Genomic DNA, 20,311 nt, shown 5'->3' with positions numbered 1-20,311 from the left:
TAAAACCCGCTGGTAGAAACTCGACTTAGTTGTCACAAATGGAATAATGTGAATGTTCGTCCGACTGGACTCTTTCTCTTTTGCGACCGAAACCTTCCTGTATGGGAGGATTTTGAAAGAATATAGCCCAAATGGTTACCGTAAGAAGTGCGTATAGAAGTAAGTAGTTATACTGAAGTGTAAATGATTGGTAATTTAAGGTAATGAACAACCCTTTCAAGTTCGAATATCGTAGATAAATAGTTTGACGAGATCTTAATGTTGTTATAGGAGTTGATGACTTAAAGGGTTCAGTAAAATATGTCTCTGCCCTCTGGACATCATTGGAAATGAATGATATCAATAATAAAGATATACAGATAGCTACTCAAAGTTCAGTTCCAATGGTAACCAATATGTTTAAAGTACGACACTGGTCAACTTTTTGCAACTTTCAAGCAAGACCATGATGATATGAATCATTTTATTTTCAAAAAAATACCTGTTTCAAAAGATGACTAAGACTGTGTTCAGCTTAGTGACCTTGACCTTTTGTATGTTTATGTCATACATATCATGACCACTTTTGAGGACCGTAAGTCAATGCGTTGTCTTGTGCTCATCAAGCCAACTGTGACCATGACCTTTAAATTGCTTTCTCAAAATTAATAGCGATTATTTGCAGATTTTGACCAAGTTCGAGGACCCAAGCATCATGCCCTAATAATAAATCAGACCAGCTTTTGAGTTCTAGATCAACACAACCGGGGCCTTTCACCTATTGACTCAAAAATAAAAAGGAGGCATCTGCTGGTAATGACTAACCTTCTTGGTATTTGTGTGGTATTAGACCAAAGAGTTTCATAGCTATCAATCGGATATGTTTAATCTAATAACCGACCGACAGATATGTGTAGAGCAAAATTTCCCTCTTTATCCTAAGCGGTGCATGTATATTTTTCTGAATGGAACAACAATTGCACTCGCGTAGTTCTATAGTTTAACGGCGACATAACATGTGTTTAAACTGTAGTTAGTATTGACCTAACCACTCTAAAGATCACACTAGCCTATACTATTATAGTAACGTCTCAATCTCATATGTGGATTGCTGGATGTTCATGAAGCTCCGGCTGTATGGAAATGACTTTGAAAACAAAATACGTGAGGCGAGTGGACATTCAGACAAACAATCAAACTTGTGACAATTTTCCTAGAAGACGGCTTCAAGGTGTATGATATTTGTCAAGGTATTGGTCACAAATGAAAAACAAACTTATTTTGGCTTGCAAAAATCAGTTTTGTCAAAAAAAAATCCCAGGGTCAAATGTTTGTTATACACACGTTGTATTTGGCAAGTTAAACACAGAATAGACTGAACATTTTATCTTCCTTTAATACAGCGTCGGTAATTTTAATCGGTTGTTAAGTTTGTTTAAATGTTAAAAATAACCTAGAGGGTTCCATTAACATTCCTTACAAAAGCGACCATAGAGTATGTAAATACATTCAAAACTCGCTATGTCTAAGTCAAACGAAAATTCGATTTAACCGACCTACTCTTACTTAACCAAAAAAATCGAAATAAGATTTACATAATAAAAACGTCGAGATTATAAATATCTATTCTGTGTTTCCGGCTCGAATAGAAAAATCCGAACCGAAGACACGCGCGTAAGCCAGTAACGAGGCTTGTCGAGTTACCGGCCAAGCAGCGTGCCCGAGCGTCGGATTTTTCGATCCGGACCGAAAATACATGATTGATATTTTTCTTGCATATCTAAAATTAATAATTTGTGGAAAAAAATACGTAAAAAAAGCACGTTTGTACATTTCACCAATAAACGCATGCGACGTTGTTTACTGACGTCATAAAGTGCAGTAATTTTATATCACTATTGACGTCAAATAGTTCCTCTAAAAATCGCCTGTTAACCGTATTTTTTTATTTTTTTTAAAAAGTCTTGCATACTTATATATTTAATTTCGTCTTTCTTGAAATCGCATAATATACTTTGCATAAACCATACAATAAAAAAATAAGAAGTGGCGCGTTGTTGCGCGTGACTCATCTTACATGGGGGGTGTAGGATGGGTTTTTCCAGCACTGGTCACAAAACCGGAAACACACGTCCGGTATGCAAGAAAACAGAGTTCTACATGGCGAGTTTCGTTTGTAGCTGAGGCCATCCTAAAACATATTTGTTAGAAATGGCTTGACCAAATAAGTTGGTAGGTCAGATATTGTGTTTGAGTGTTGACTGGGCAGTAAACGCGAATAACCTCGCTACATTACTGCTGACAAAGAAATGTAAAAAAGGAAATGTTTGGGGATTATGTGATGCAGCTTCAAAACATATTCAAATAATTGCATGATTTATTTGATTTGACAAATAGCACCGCAAGCCAGTCCTTACCCTCGTTCGAGGTGCATAACTCGACATTTTTGAAGCCTTGTGTAGAGGCTTGCTACTCCTGTGCTTTTTAGTACTGACACTATGTATACCATATTGCAAGTGAGCTATGTGCATGGTTACGGATTTCGCACGACGTTTCGAGATGGCATGAAAATTATTCCTACAAATAGTGCAATAAAAACCTTTTCGGAAAACAAACCTGATAAATTGGTGTACCTTATTCTTCGTACTTTGCATCGTTAAAGTTGCTGTGGTTTATTTAGTGAAAAAAACAACAACAAAGAACCATTTTGAGTGAAATAACTAAGTGGAACTTAAACTTGATATATAAGATATTCAAAACAATTGTATGGTCTGATGCTCATTTCAGATCAAATGGGAAAAACAAACCAAACAAAGTCATCAGCTATGTATTTTCTTCGTTTCAGCTGTATACAAACGAAGCCCCATTCTTCCGATCTATAGATAAACATATTTCACAATTGTAACATAGAAGTGAAGCAGACGACTGTAAACATGTTTATTGACGGTATTATGGTTTAAAGATTTAGTATATACATAATAACAAAAAGAAATAGGAAAAAAAGTATATGATAATACATTTCAATTTAAGTTATATATTTGCTAAACAAAAATGCTAAAAAATGTTGCAGGTATTGTTTCTTCACACAAATACTTAAATAAGCGACGGACTAATGAGTTACACCAAACCACGAACAAACTATGAATAACCAATATATGTTGTAGATAAGCAGGTAATCGTCAAAATTATAAATAAATAACGCAACGTTACGACAACAGGCAAAGCCTTTTAAAGTTAAAATTTGTCCTTGAATATAGGCATAGTGCTTTTTGCTCGTCTATCCGAAGGAGGCGGCAGTTCTGTTTCCTTAAAGAGCGACTCTGTGAGATTTGCCGGCGGCCCGCGCATAGGGAACAGGTAGCGATCATCTCCCTCCTTGACTTCCTTTATATCCGGTTCGTCGAGATTGAGTATGCGCTTCTCCCTCGGATTATCCCCGGAACCAGGCGTGGATTGTAGGTCAAGGAGTTTGTCAAAATCATCCGAACGCGTGACCTCCAGCGAGTGACTTCCGCCGGTGACGTATCCATTGTCGTTCATCTGTTCGCCGTCCTAGACAAAAAATACAGCAAAGAATAATCAATGAAAGATTGTATTTACTTTCACGTTCATATGCTATTTAAGACAAAACATTAATTAAACAAAGCTTTTCAACAATACGCAATTATATTATTCTCAGTAATAACTGCATGGCCGGTATGTTTGAATACTTTTTTGAACGAAAATTTGTTGTCTATTTCGACAAACAATATCCTAGATGCATGTGTTTTTATGCATTTAGAAAAAGGACAATTCGAAGTAAACAAATTCGCACGACCAAGGCTTAAACGTACCAATGCCAATATGTGAAATGTACCTATGCAACTAATAAGGTTTATGACGGCCGTACCGCAAAACCTATATTATCACTAGAATGGACGTAAGGGAGATTGCAAATTTCTTCCATGGCCGCGAGTGTAAGACACTACGCGAGGGTTGGCATGAACCTATCTTACACGAGCGGCTATGGTAGATGCTTTTTCTCCCACCTCAATAAAGATTTTTTGACTTGAATTATTTTGTGCGTTGTGAAAATAAATGCGTATGGATATGTGATCATTCGTGGTTGTCATGGATATGCACGCAGTGATTAAGATTATGTTAATAGTCAAATCTGTCTTTAAATAATTCTGAGTAAAGCATTATTTCTTGAGGTGCGTGAAAACTGTTTTATGGTGACATCTGAAGAGAGAAATAATTAATTAGCATTTTAAATATTGCTACAAGACAAGGTTTCTATGATGCTACTGACGACAGTCTTCAACAAGGGAAGTAATTGCAATGTGGTGACCATTGAAAAGGAGTTCCATACGGGTACTTGTTTTATCTTTGCCTGTTGGCAAAATAAAAATTTCTAGCATAGTTAAATATATGGATCTACTTATCTGAGGTGGGAGAAATGAACATTCTTAACACACTTGGTCAAGGCTTAAAGATTTGCGCGAAGGAGAGAAAAAAACTCTCATACAACGTTTATCACTCACCATGTACGGTGTCGCCGCCCTCCTCTCATCCTCAGGCCGCTGGTATTTGCTGCCTTTTGAGAAAAGGTTCCCAAGCACCGAGTTGCTCATCTTCATGGTGGACCTGTACACCACGTTCGACTCTTCCGATTTAGCTGGCGGCGGGTGTTGATCACCGGTCTCTGGCACCACCTTAGAGAACTTCTGCTTCCGGGTGTTCTGTGTTACAGACAAAGGGAATACGCTTTATATAGGACAGATACTTGGTGTATTTCGAATTTCAAAGAACTAGATTTTATTTGGTGTTAAAAAGTTGATAAGATGAAATATAAGCATAATTTCGAATATAACTATAGTGTCTATATTCAAACCAGGGCGAATTTTTGAGTGACAGAAACTTGATAAGATGAAATATCAGCATAATTTCGAATGTAACTATTATCTCTATATTCAAACCAGGAATAAAATTGGTGCACTAACTATAATTTTGAGTTCGAACTACTAACACTGCATTGCACCCAGATATATTTACCAACTATCTTGTTTAAAAGTGAATATCCGAATTATTTGGGAAGCGCGAAAATCTTACTAAACTGTTTAGCAAAGAAATGAAAACTAACCGCTGGCATCGAACTTTCCATGGGTGGAGCTCCACTCTCCCCATCCTTTCCAAATACATCCGAGTACTTTTGCTTTATTTCCGAGTTTGTCGGCGTTTTTCCCTGGTGTAAAAAACATGACAGGTTGATGCAGATTTTGCAATATTTTAAACAGGGATATACCCAGCCACCAATAATTTTAGCGTATACAGTGCAAGCGGGGAGCCACATCGGTCACGTAACCTATTGTGAGCGGACATTGGAGGGCAGGTGACATTTATTCTAAAGTGCCTTCTCATTGTTACATACCTTATTTTTTAATTTAATTGACACAATACAGTTAGGCATGGTTCTACTATCTCAAGACCATTGGCTACCTTCCATTTTTATAGGTTTTTGAGCTGAATGGTTTGTGATTTCAAAAATAGACTGAACATGCTGGATCTACTTGATCTACTTTTTTACATTGTCACCGCCATTCGGAGCTCCTCGGCCATTTTTATAGAAAACAACTTCGGATGTATGCCGGTACATCAGTTGAAGTAGTTCGTATTTTTTGAATGATATCATAGCGTATAATTGTAAACATAATTAAGATTCCCAAGAGTTATTGTAAACATATTTATAAGATTCCCAAGAGTTATTGTAAACATATTTATAAGATTTCCAAGAGTTCAGGCATTAAAGAGGCTGTACTCCGTATGGTGAAGTAGCGAAAAAGGAAATTGCCGAAAACTGACATAAATAAAGGTATTTCTACCTAGTAGAATTCATTCCTTATGCATGATTGGCTAGTAGATGTTATCACGTGATATTACCAAGTTAAGTATATTGCTGAAATATTCCAACCGTTAAGGTTAAGCTTTCGTAGCATAGTGAATAGTGCACTGGCTGCTATTTTGGCGACACCCGTTCGAACCCGGTCTCCGACTCGATATTTATTTTTACATTTTGATATTTTGTTACAGTTATGATATCAAAGAGTAAAACATTTTATTAAATAATTGTCCTGAGATTCGTTACAGAAACAAACTGTTTTGGTGCCAATCTGGTGTAAAGTCCCTTTAAGTTTAACTGCTAAATTAAATCATTACACGAACTACTTGCAGCGGACTTAAAATATTGAATTTTGAGTATGTAAACCGTCCAAACACATCCGAGGTTGTTTCCGATAAAAATAGCCGAGGAGTTCCGAGCGTTTCACCACAGTTTGTACACCTACACCGGATTTGGTCACTTGATCGAATTCACAGTGGTTAATTATTTCTTATAAGAAACATAACATGTGCACATGTGGAACTTTCTCCCAGTGTATGGTGGTACCAGAAATCAGTGTAAATTTGAGTGCGTAATGGTCAATTGTCTATTGAATATATAGGAATTTATTTAGTAGTCTGTGACCTAGACTGAACTAAACACAGGGCATCTACAACGAAGAGAAGAATGAGGTCTAACAATGACCAATCTTTAAATATATAGAAACAACATAGCCTTTAGTCAATTACCGTCTAGAAAATACTCGGGGTTTTTTACTCACATGGGCAGAATATGAGTTCATGCAATATATATATAATTATAAATTATTTTTTGTCAATAAATTTTAATGCATTATTATGTTTAACTCATTTGGTTTTACCGATCAAATAAGAAACAGCTTTATGTATAGATACAAAAATATAAGTAATATTTCAGCGCGTTTTAACGGGGTAATTTTGTGGCCACATAGCTATTAGCTTATAAAGACTTAATTCCCTGCGATATCGTAGAGCTAACAGGGCTAGCGGGTCACGTGACCAATCTTGAGCGAATATTATACTACTCTGAACACTAGGCGTCAACGATGTAGGGATGGATGAACTTAAAATATCAAAACATAAACATATGATATGTTTACAGATAAAAAAATGTTTAGCCTTTATTGATTCTTTCTTTTTTCATTTTTTAATTAATAGCTACGTGGCCACAAATTCCCCAGTTTAAAAAGCGCCAATATATCGCATATTTGATAATCAAAAACAAAAACAGCATATGATTTGTGTACAGATAAATGTATGCGATATTTTGGCGCTCTTTTTACTGGGGAATATGTGGCCACGTAGCTATTAATTAAAAAAATATATGTTTTGCATCGACCTATATTACGTCCCTTAACCGGCCACACAGGAGCGGTAGGACGGTACCACACCAAGCACTAATACGTTGGTAATGATAATGTAAACTAGATTCATATATGACCTAGTTAATATAAACAGCCTGACAGCTGGGGCTGTATTCAATAAGCTACTTAGATTGAACTTAAATATAAGATTATAAACTAAGTGTTTTGATTGGCCTGTATATTGAGCTGACCAATAGGGTGAATGGAATCTTAGGATAAGGATAAGGTTAATATTAAATACCGGCCCTGCAAGCCTTTGGCCATTTGACAAACAAGTGCTCGAAAGTAGAGGAATTGGAGGCACATACCAAGTATAGCGTCAACGATGAACAGAGGAAATATATCTAAGTATGACCATCTTGTGAATACATAAAGAGCATGGCCATTGGTCATTAACCGAGTGTATGGTTACCGGTTATGGACTTACCGGTGTTTGGCAGTAGCGGTATTAGAGGCATATGCCGAGTTCAGCGTCAACGATAAACAAAGGAAATATATCTTAGTATGACCATCATGACATGGTGCATATATTAGGTTACACACCACCATTGTTATTCCCTATATAATTCAATGTAAAATTATAATTTTCAGACAACATTTAAAGGCATTTCGAGCGAATGCAGGCTATGATAACCACATATATTCTTAAAGTACAAGCTTTAAATTATCTTTTAAGCCAATAAAAAAGGGGGGTCAAGTTATTCCTAAGAAAAATAACTCCACTTGAAAAACAAACTCTAAAATTTGCATTGTCCGCCATGACAGATCTTCCAAAATGACCTTTCAACTATAGGGCAGCGGTTTATGCTTTAATCTCTACTCTAAATGATAAATCAAGCAAGAATAGATACTTAAGGTATACAAGTTTCAGGAATAATGATAGTTTTGATTTACAGTGTATTGAGCATGTGAAAACATGTCTATCAATCATAAGAACTTTTTTTCATCGAGAATTTTCCACACAACGAAAGTACGTATGACGTAATGGTGACGTCATTCCTAAAACAGCATATCCCTTGGTCATTAACCGTTTGAAACATTACCGGTTATAGACTTACCGGTGCTCGACAGTAGCGGTAGTAGAGGCATATGCCGACTACAAACATATCAACTATGATCAGTAGAATTAAGACGGCACCAAACGCCAGTATAATATCCGGAAACATCGCTGAAATGAAAGAAAAAAGTAAAAGGTAAATCGTGTTCAAGGTAGAAGGGTATAATAGAAATCTCGTGGCCCAGATAAAATCCCTTACCCATTTTTGCAAAGGCAAAAAACACATGTGAAAAAGAGTTTATGATATTGCATGCAAGGTAAATGATATTGATAAATAACCATACACAATAGCGGTTATAAGTATCGGACAGTACTTTTCCGCTTTTCCAAATATCGGTGTTGTCGTGGATTCCAGGACAAATTTAGTCTGTATCACGAGTAAAGGTGTATGGTATGTTGGTTTGTACCATGCAAACAAATGCAAGCACCATCTTGCAAACTGTAGAATCCTATTATTAGAAGAAATTTTATGAATAAAGGCAAAGTTGCTAAAGTTAAGTCAAAGTGCCAAAAATTAGATTTAATACCAAACACGCAGGTTGGCTGGATGCCACCCCAGACGCCCGTAGACTCGCACGAGATAATCGGGTCACCGACGAGAGCGTAGTTTGTGTTACAAGCGAATGATGCAAGTGAACCCTCGTGTCGACCCCAGGACATGTCAACCTTGCCATTCTCGATACTGCCAATGAGGGGACATTCTGTAGAATAGAGCATTTTTTAAACAATTAAGAGCATAGGGCGCCATTAACCAGCGTATAATTTGAGTGACAACCAAAAGGTGTGGCGACCAAAACACATGTACATTTTCCCGTTCTCGATATTGCCAATAAAGGAACATTTTGGGGAGGAGAGCATGTTATTAAAAATAGGATCATATTGCGCCATCAACCAGCGTATTGTCTGTGTGAAAATCGAAAGTAGCAACTGACGTCTTGTGGCGACCCAATTATATGTTTCCCGTTTTCGAAATTGCCAAAAAGGGACATTTTGGGGAGTAAAGCATGTTATTAACAATAGGAGCATATTGCGTCAGCGACCGTTGCTTGTGTGACAACCGAAGTAGCAACTGACGCCTTGAGGTGACTCCAATACATGTACACTTTTCCGTTCTCGATATTGCCAACGATTGGGTATTCAGAAGTTATTCAAATATCGGGTCTTTTGACAATGGGTAGTTTGGATAATACACATATTTGGCAAGAATATCCGTGTCGCGACTTAAAGACACGCCCGCTTTTCTGTTGTTGTTGGTACCAAACATTCGAGCAAAGGATGCACTTGTTAAAAGCTGACACTACCCGCATCTAAGAGATCCCGGACGGGTCCCGCTTAAACAGCTGTCGGTTCAATCGAGGTTAAGTATAACTTATCGGATTTTATAACATAATGGAATTAAATAAAACGGAGTATCTAAAAAATAATTAAATAATAAGGCACGTGTGCACTGTGTCCCTAAACATGTATGACGCTTCACAAATTCTCTCCAATTAAGAACCGTCTACGAATGTGTGTATATTAACAAATAACTATAAAAGGCAAACAAGTAAATCCAACCTTAAGTCAAAACGTACTTATAAGACACGATGGTGCCGTGCCGCTCCACGTGGACGAGGCCTCGCAGATCCTCTCCGCCTGGCCGACCAACTCGTACCCGTCAACGCACGTGTAATATATAGTGTGACCCACGGCCAGCCCCTCCGTAGTGTTTACGCGTCCGTTTGCGGGGAACACAGGCGTTTCGCATCCTTTTATGGGTTAAAGTAAAAGAAGCCTTGACTTTAATATTGATTTGATGTATGAGCTGTTGTCTGCAGTATTAACATTGTACAAAAACAGTCCAAAACAATTCTCGAATTTTACCCATATAACATGCAATTTATTTCATTAAAAAACTTTCTTAAAGTTTCACCAATCATTGTTTAACGCAAATGTGATTTGGATTATGATGATATTCAAATTAAGTTAAATTCAATACAACATAACTGAAATACGGGAGTTGGAAATATTCTAATTATTCCAATAAGCAGATTCTTCTTAACTTTTCAAATAGATATAAACGCCGATTCTAAAAAGCGGTATAATCTAGTCAAAAGCACAGTGTATCTTTGAAAACCACAAACCGAACACGCAGATTGGCGCGGCGCCACTCCACGCGCCGTTCGACTGGCACGTGCGCACTTTGGAGCCGACGAGACCGTACCCGACAAAGCACGAGTACGTGGCTACCTGTCCAACAGAGGTTACCGACGGATTCATAACCTCTCCGTTGGTTGGGTTGGTCAGGGTACCACAATCTGAAAAGAGGGGAGGATTTTGATGGTACAAGGGTACCACAATCTAAAAGGAGGGGAGGAGTTTTATGGTACAAGAATACCACACTATTAAAAGTGAGGTATTTAGGTGTGGGGGGGGGGGGGGTACATTATTTTTTTTTTTTTAATTTTAAATTGAAAAAAGTTCCTTGGCTAATGTATAAATGGTAAAGACCGTGCTCTTTGTAAAATTGATAAAATTACAAAAAGGTGGTATAATATTCTTCTTTTTTTAAATTAAGTATAAACATAACATCTATTAAATGAATGATATCTGGACGAAGCATTACTAATTCCGCATACCTCCTAATTGCATATAGAACTGTTTTTTCATTCTTTAACATTTATTGTTTCTAATGAAGATAAAAAACCCATTCCTTTTCTCCATCACACGTAAACCACCATTAAAGCACCCTACCTAAGAGACATCCATCTATATCCGGGTCATAGAATTCACCGGAAACTGCGCACAGGCACCGGAGGGAGCCGAGGCCGTCGTTCCGACATGTGGCGTCTGCGGTGACACACTGTGCCGTCACGCGACAGATCTCGTCGTAGATAACACCCACTAGTGAAAATATAAAATATTTCTATTAAAGTTGCAATCTCACAGATTGACCGATTCGACAACTTTATCATTGTTTTTGTCTCAGAATCGGCTGATTTTGGAATCAGTGTTTTCAAATCATTCATTTAGTATAACAAGCATTAGAACAGATCTTAATTGTTTGGAAAAAAACAATTTAATTTTTCTTAAAGCGTCGGTAACGCATTAAGCCATAAACTATGAATATTCGAGCGTAAATAATATTAAAAAATGTTATCCGATATTTTGTCAGCCGTCTTTTATCACCAGTTTTCAGACAATTTGACCGAAATATGGGTCATGTCAAGAAAAAATATTAAAATCGTTGTCACAACGGTCACTATTTGAGACTGTAGCTTTGACAGTGTCGAGAAACACATTCTTTTATTCAAACAACCATCCTGATATACGCCTGAATATAAATGTCGAAAAGAATTACAATTACTTAAATTATTCGCAAAATACACCAAGTCCAAGTCTACGACAATACATCGATTTCGACAAACAGAAGAGCTAAATTGGGAAAATCTTATATTAACATGAAACGGTTTGGGAGACTTACCCACAAAGCAAACACCGTGGTCTGACCACGTCCCGTCCGTCTGACAAACGCTGGTCGCAGAGCCACTTAACGTATACCCTTGAGTACATGAATACGTCGCCGTTGCACCTACTAGCGTTACGTCGGGATAGCTGACGTCGCCGTTTGCGATGGACACCGGCACTCCACAATCTGTGAAATGGCGTTGAAATTATCAATGAAACGGTCCTCATGGTTGCGATACGCATGCGAACCAATTCATGATTAGTTTAAAGATATACTCTTAGTCCCCAAAAAGATGTACCACAACTCATTGAATTGTTTTAATTCACCGAAACAGATGAAAACATATCACAAACATTGGTTCTTATAAAGGATATCGTGTTAAATTTGAAAGAGAGGTGCAGAAAACTCGGTATTTCTTCCTTTTGAGACGAAAGTAGATTACAGTTTATCTTTTAGCACTCACCAACCATTTACTATTAGTGAGTTTTCAGCTATTAAATGCACAGTTACAATCTTGTAATCAATAATCAATATTTTCCATAAGTGCATTATACGAGTGTCACTTTAAAGAATCGAGCTCATATTCGACTAGTTTTCTATGAGATAAGGCACTCTTCTGTTGGAACCACCAAAAAGCACGCATCGCAAGTTAACAAAGAAATCTTTCATTGTTCAGATCATCAATAAGTTCCCAAAACCTTTTTTTTTCTTAAAGACAACACAATTCACAATTATCTACTAACAGGTTCCCGCCAAACCAACCCATGAACGTGCACGTGTATCCCTTTTCAACAGCTCATTAACACGTCCACATGCCATTATAAAAGTTTTTGAACGCCGGGTAACTGGTACCCGTTCAATACACCATCACACGGGCCGACATGAATTGACCTTGATAACATACTGTGACCTCTACAAGTTAAGCACGTGTGCCATTTAAAAATGCCATTGCATACTGTTACTGTATTAACCCTTAATATTCAGGGTCCTTTCAAATCCACTCCGATACGTGACACGTGTTCGTTATCCAGTTAAGTATGCCATCACACGTGCCGACACTAACAAGGCGTCATAACACGTGCCGCAACTGGCCTAACATGGTATACACAAGGTGCAGCTAAATCATTGAGCCCTGTCAAGCACTTGCATGTGTATCAATTCAAAATGAACTTAAACGTGCAGTCATTTGACTGACCTTCAAAACACAGGGTCCATCTAGCATACTCAAGCACCTGCACGTGTACCCGTTCAACATGTCATGTCATATGTCGCCCGTTTACTGACATTGTGTATGCAGTGTACAGCCAAACCCTCGAGCTAACTCAGGCACTTGCACTTGTCATTACAAGTGCCGCCATTTTACAAACATTGAATACACTGGAACCCGACAAACCCACACAACCACGTGTCACGTGGACGACTACCTGTTCAACATATCACTACACATGTCGCCGATCTATTGTCTTTGAATACAAAGGATCCGCCGAACATACTTAAGTACTTGCCATGATCACGGTTACCCTTTTCAACATGTTATTACACGTTCAACTATCATTATTACCTGGACCACACAGGGTGCCTCCGAACCCACTCAAGCACGTGCACGTGTAACCGTTCAACATGTCATTACATGTGCCGCCATTTTTGCAAGGATTCGAGGCACACTCGTCCACCTCTGGAAAAAGAAGAAGAAAAAAGATATATATTTAAATCCATACATTGATGATGATAAATTGTGATACATTATACTATTAAAAGCAACCCTTAAAATAAGGCAAGAATATTAAATGTAAAACGAAGTGAAATTTGAGTGCAGTGTTATAAATCGAATCGTTGGGTTAGTTCTTGTTTAAATGTGTGATAAGCTGTGCTGCGAAATTCAAAACTGAAAAACTTACTGTGCCAATGTTGGGAGACATTGAATCTCATACAGATAACTTCACTAGTTCTTTACAATTTTAAATGAAGCAAAGCGCAGTCAACGCCGCTTACAGAGCCCCGCCTTCGGTCTTTTAACAGAGTTTGATTGTGAGTTTAGTTTCTTAAAACACTTCGACAAACCATTTCACAATACGGCCGTCTGACGGAGCACTGTCAAAACATTATTCTGGAAACAGATTTGTCGAAGTGTTTGATGAAACTAATGACCTTATCAAACTTCGGTAATAAAATAAAGGCGGGCCTCTTTAAGCGACATAGACTGCCCTTTGTTTTATTTAAAATGGTGTAGTGAAAGAAAAGTTATCTTTGATTTAAGTCTTTATTTTTAGCAAAATGTTGCTTTCCGACGTAGCATTTATGACGTTATTTTTCACGTGGTATACACACACTATATTGAGGAAAAGCTCTTTTAAACGTTGTTTAGGTACACTACCTTCACAAACGGTCGCCGTGCTGCTCCACGAACCATCGCTCTGGCACGTGACAGAGGCGTCACCGTTCAGCGCGTATCCCGTATTGCACGAGAAAACTGCGATCTTCGTAACCGTCGTGCCGTCGGTCTGGTCAACAGCGCCGTTATTCGGGGATGCCAGTGTCCCGCAGTCTGAAAAGTATTTTAGTAAATGATAAAAAAGTATCAAAAGCAACCTTGATACTTGTGAAAAGCACGATGCTGGTGTTCGCGGCGCCTGCATTTTTGTCAACGCATATCAATTATCGTGCTAATTTTTAACAATAAAAAGCTGACTTGGACGGTTTATTATGTTCTCGGTAGTTCCCGGCCAGGCTGACACAATTAATACTTCTATATTTCATTTGATCTATTTTCACGCTCAAACTGGATGCCATCAATATATTAAAATACCCATTCATTTATCCTACCTACGGGGATATACGTGACAGGTCTAGTCTTGTAGGTCCCTGACTGACCTTCCGTGTACACAATGGTTGCGCAGAACTAAGCACAATCGTCTGTACACGTGACGGGTGTAGTCTCTTAGTTCCCTACCTTGCCGGTATATTGCCTGTGCGCTATGCTGCTTGCCCTTTATCTTACCTATGAGGCTGCACGTGACGGTTCCAGTCTTGTAATACTCGGACTGACAGTGCCGCTACACATCCCGTACACATTAAGGGCGTATTTAGGGCACATTTTGAGCGCATACTTGGGCACTGGAATCTGTGTTATCTAAAGTACACGTGTATTCCATTTTACCTATGGGGCTGCACGTGGCGGGTCCAGTCTTGTAGTGTCCAGACTGACAGACACATTCGATACCGCTACATTCCCCTAATACAATATTCGCACAGACGCCCGAATCTCCCGAGCATGTGTCGCCAAGCTGACCTTAAACGAAAAATCATATATAAGACATCTGAGTCAATACACAACTTATCGTGTACTTGTATGTCTAACGGACACATTAAAATCTATAAGTGGTTTGCAATTTACTGCTTTACACGTCAATCTATTCAAGAGCTGTCGTAGGACAGCGCACTCGATTTCACGTCGCGTTTTCTTAGAAATAAATGTAATAATAATGAAATATGTGCCTGTCAAAAAAGTATAAATAAAATAGTCAATCAAGGGCCATAAAGAGAATTTAAGGTTCCTATATAGTTATCAAACCTTAGAGCGTGATAGGCATGAACAGCTGTATGGAGTTTGAAGTCCATTAAATTAGCGGTATTTGAGATCGGAGTTAATACCCCAATTTGCCCTGAAATTTTAACTCACTTTCAAAGTCGATTAAGGGCCATAATGCTTATTTGGGATAACACTGAATGATGTAACCGAATTGTTTAATGGCCGTCAGAATTTGTGTGAAATATGAAGTCAATTTAATGAAGGGTATATATGGTATTTGCGAAAATCCAAACTTGCCCTTAACTTTTACCTGACGCCGGGGCGAGTAGTTTAGACCTTATTTTTTGAATATTCCAGCTAAAAATGACTCACTGACACTCGTTCGTTATCATTATTTTGTCTATGTAATAATCGAGTTTACCAACATATGTAAGTGCGCACGTATCTATGAATGCAAATGTTTCTAAATGTGACATTCAGAGCGAAATTGATCTGGTGGAGGACAAACGTTACACGTTAATTTTTGGAATAACAATTTCCCTCAATATTAGACAGTGATATCTATTTTGAACCACTTTTAAAAAACATCACTGATTTTATAATACACAAGAATACACTATGTACGTAATTAATTTGCAAAAATCGTTATTAACAAACGTACAACTGTATATCGAAAGATGAGTTTCAGTTTGATGTCCAGCGATTGTCACACTTAATTCAAAGTTTCGCTTGGAAAATCAAATGAACATTTTCCTAATCCGACTTATGACGCTTTTTGTTTTAAAAAATACTCGATAGCAACATAATAATCTAAAAATCGATCGTACGATACGTGTGTTGATAAGGTAGCCCGAATAAACGTAACATTGTTTTCTATTACCAATCCGATGACATGGGTAAGCCTATCATTTTTCCTCCACAGCCTCCATAAAACCCAACCATATATTTTCCGTTTAAGGGAAACCGTTTACGTATACCCCGTTCACATGGAACCCACCTGTCTGGCAGTATGCCCCTGTAGAACCATTTTCAAGCAAAAAATCCTAACTAATTCCAGCTCTTACTAGTTCTACATGTGTCGCCGGTATGTCCGTCCGTACACAAACACTCGAAGCTGTTCACCCTGTCCGTACAGGAACCCCCATTCAGGCAAGGATTCGAAGAACACTCGTTAATATCTGGAAAAGAAGATCGGTGAAACTATGAAATTTATGATTTGTAAACGTTGGGAATTTCATTTGGTACCCACCTGTTTGGCAGTAAGTCCCTGTATAACCATCTAGACAGATGGCAATTAACCTGGTCAACACACAATGCCCCGTTCACGCGGTACCCAACTGTTTGGCAGTAAGTCCCTGTATAACCATCTAGACAGATACACACGTAGCCATAAATCTGGTCCACACAGTGCCTCGTGTCAAGTGGTACCCACCTGTTTGGCAGTGTGTCCCTGTATAACCATCTAGACATATACACACGTAGCCATTAATCTGGTACACACACAATGTCCCGTTCACTTGATACCCACCTGTTTGACAGTAAGTCCCTGTATAACCATCTAGACATATACACACGTAGCCATTAACCTGGTTCACACACAATGCCCCGTTCACTTGGTACCCACCTGTTTGGCAGTAAGTCCCTGTATAACCATCTACACATATACACATGTAGCCATTAACCTGGTTCACACACAATGCCCCGTTCACTTGATACCCACCTGTTTGACAGTAAGTCCCTGTATAACCATCCAGGCAGATACACACGTAGCCATTAACCTGGTTCACACACAATGCCCCGTTCACTTGGTACCCACCTGTTTGGCAGTAAGTCCCTGTATAACCATCCAGGCAGATACACACGTAGCCATTTATCTCGTCCACACACGAAGCCTCGTTCAGACACGAGTTAGTCACACAATCGTCAATGTCTGAAAAAAATGAGACCCTTGACAACGTGTTGACAGTGAACCAGTGTCGAGTGACATAAAGGCAATCTTACCGTAACTTTGAGCAAAGTAATATTAAATGTATGTAACCATTACGACTTCATGCAGGTTTTAACGCGAGGCCCATTGCTCCAAGCGTTCATTGAATATCTAGGTCATCGGTCATTTAAGCTAACTCACACACATGTGCAGGGTTTCAACATAAAATGATGTTTGAATGATGAAAAACCATTCTTGCTATTACCCAATGTTTCCTCAAACTTCGGAGATTTTCGGTATTGCATGTCACGTGGTGACTAATCACATGACATATCACATGACTGTGTTCGCCCATTAAATGCTAATAATACCCGCTAGTAAAATATACATGTGACATATAGACATATGATTAGCCGTGAATAGTACACTTACAGGGACTTATGAATGGCACTGTGGGACACGCTTATAGTAACGTATGATTTGCCCTACTTGGCCCACCTACAGTGGGCCATAAATGGCACTGTATTGAACACTTACATAGACTCATAAACGGCACTGTTTGGCAAACTTATCTGGACCTATGAATGGCACTGTATTGCACAGTTTAGGGACTAATGAAAAGCGCTGTACGATAAGGTTATAGGGACATATGACCTCGCTTGAATGGCACAGTGACTTGTGAATTTCCCTGCATGGCCCACCTAAATGGCACTGTATGACACATTCACAGGGACTTATGAATGGCACACTATGGTACACTAACAGGGATTTATGACGTGCCCTGCATGGTACACCTAAAATGAGTTATGACACACTTACGTTGACTATCAAATGGCCCTGTACGTCACACTTACAGGGACTTATGAATAGTACTGGATTACACACTTACAGGGACTTATGACTTCCCATGCATGATACACTAACAGGGACTTTATAGATGACGCTCTATGGCATACTTACAAGGATTTACAGGGACTTGAGAATGACACTGTGTGGCACACGTGCAGGGACTTATAAATGCTACTGTATGATACTTACAATGACTTGTAAATGACACTGTATGAAACACTTACAGGAACTTGTAAATGGCATTGTATGATACACCTATAGGGACTAATGAATGGTACTGTATGACACACCTACAGGGACTTGTAAATGGCACTGTATGATACACCTATAGGGACTAATGAATGGTACTGTATGACATACGTACTGGGAATTGTGAATGACACTGTATGACACAGCTAAAGGGACTAATGAATGGTACTGTATGACACACGTACTGGGAATTGAGAATGACACTGTATGACACACCTACTGGGACTTATGAATGGTTATGTCTGACACACGTACTGGGAATTGAGAATGACACTGTATGACACACTTACAGGGACTTATAAATGGTACTGTTTGGCACACTATCAGGGACTTGAGGATGTCACTGTATGGCACACGTACAGGGACTTGTGAGTGACACAGTATGACACATTTACAGGGACTTACGAATGATTCTGTCTGGCACACGAACAGGGGGACTTGGGAATGGCACTGTATGACACCCATACAGGGACTTGTGAGTGGCACTGTATGACACACTTACATCAACTAATGAATTGCACTGTATGGAGCACTAACAAGGGCTTATGACTTGCCCTGCATGATTCCATTACAGAGACCTATGAAAGGCACTGTAAAGCAAACTTGAATCGACGATTGACTTGCCATGCATGGAACACTAATATGAACTTTATTATATAGATGGCGCTCTATGGCACACTTACAAAGACTTAGAAATTATATATTAGAAATGATAATGTTAGTCACATTTACATATACTTATAATTGACACGGTATGGAACACTTACAGGGAATTAGAAAAATCGCCCTAAAATGGCACACCTACAGGGACGTATGAATGGCAAATTATGACACACTTACAGGGACCTAGGAATGAGCCTATAAGGAACACTTACAGGGACATAAGTTAGGCACTGTATGACACACTTAAAGGGACTATTGGATGACACTGTATTGCACACTTACTTTGTTCACAGAATGTCCCATCATAGCCGTCCACACACTGGCAGGTGTATGAGTTTACTTCATCGACACACGTGGCTCCATTCTTACATAGATTGGATAGACATTCGTTGATATCTGTAACAAGGAAGGTATTTTTTTCTAACCCGACCCTGGCCAATTCAATGCCATGGACTGGTTTTACAAATTACAGTCGGATAAAAAACCAAGCCTACGTGAACTGATTGGATTTCAGTTTTAATCATTAAATTATAAATTGCGGACGAAAATGAGTTTTGAAGCTGGCTCCTGATCAATACATCAATTAAAAAATACAAAGTGTCAGTCACATCATAACAGCCACTTAAAAGATGTGCATATCAAGTACACACCTTAAAAAGGCCACCGATGTGTTTATAATGTACGTATTCTGCCTTATCATGAAATAATTGTTAACATAGAAGTTTGCGATAAATAAGACTAACAAACAATATAAACTTCTTTTTTTGGGGTAAATGTACAACTGTCAAGAAATCATCCTTTATATTAAATTAAGTCTGAATGAAAAGTAGTGAGGAAGTGAAAGGAGTTGTTTGATTGGTTAAGACTAATAAGGAAGTGAAAGGAGTTGTTTGATTGGTTAAGGATAATAATTGTTTGATAAAACATCCTCTGACCTACATCTGGGTGTAACAAAAATAAAATCATTTTCCTGACTACAACTTCTACCACTACTCCAACTGCTTCTACTACTAAATTCGCTGTTAGAGCGGCCCTTACAAGAATTTGTGGCGAGGTTTGAAGTACGATGACTATTGGCTTACTTCCCTTCCCTTACAAGATGTTGTGGCTAGGTTTGAAGTACGATGACTATTGGTTTACTTCCCTTCCCTTACAAGAATTTGTGGCGAGGTTTGAAGTACGATGACTATTGGTACTTCCTTTCCTTTACAAGAATTTGTGGCGAGGTTTGAAGTACGATGACTATTGGTTTACTTCCCTTCCCTTACAAGAATTTGTGGCGAAGTCTGAAGTACGATGACTATTGGTTTACTTCCCTTCCTTTACAAGAATTTGTGGCGAGGTTTGAAGT

General features: G+C 38.5%; 1 protein-coding gene across 1 annotated transcript in view; it reads right to left on the bottom strand.

Annotated features, from left to right (window-relative positions):
* Nucleotides 1–2,910: 2,910 nt before the first annotated feature.
* LOC128237906 (neurogenic locus notch homolog protein 1-like) overlaps nt 2,911–20,311 on the bottom strand; it is a 66,546-nt gene continuing 49,145 nt past the window's right edge. Inside the window, exons 41-55 of the mRNA XM_052953483.1 lie at nt 19,243–19,356; nt 17,089–17,202; nt 16,337–16,450; nt 14,901–15,032; nt 14,118–14,288; nt 13,305–13,418; nt 11,759–11,929; nt 11,029–11,178; nt 10,419–10,592; nt 9,870–10,043; nt 8,823–8,996; nt 8,297–8,406; nt 5,102–5,203; nt 4,503–4,700; nt 2,911–3,531 (exon numbers count right to left, since the gene is read on the bottom strand). Of these exons, the coding sequence (XP_052809443.1) occupies nt 3,214–3,531; nt 4,503–4,700; nt 5,102–5,203; nt 8,297–8,406; nt 8,823–8,996; nt 9,870–10,043; nt 10,419–10,592; nt 11,029–11,178; nt 11,759–11,929; nt 13,305–13,418; nt 14,118–14,288; nt 14,901–15,032; nt 16,337–16,450; nt 17,089–17,202; nt 19,243–19,356 (2,330 nt within the window). The 3' untranslated portion in view covers nt 2,911–3,213. The remainder of the gene's footprint in view (nt 3,532–4,502; nt 4,701–5,101; nt 5,204–8,296; nt 8,407–8,822; nt 8,997–9,869; nt 10,044–10,418; nt 10,593–11,028; nt 11,179–11,758; nt 11,930–13,304; nt 13,419–14,117; nt 14,289–14,900; nt 15,033–16,336; nt 16,451–17,088; nt 17,203–19,242; nt 19,357–20,311) is intronic.

Source organism: Mya arenaria, chromosome 6, assembly GCF_026914265.1.
Source record: "Mya arenaria isolate MELC-2E11 chromosome 6, ASM2691426v1".
NCBI lineage: Eukaryota > Metazoa > Mollusca > Bivalvia > Myida > Myidae > Mya > Mya arenaria.
The sequence above is the reverse complement of the archived record's forward strand: the minus strand, read 5'-3'. Positions and strand labels throughout refer to the sequence as shown.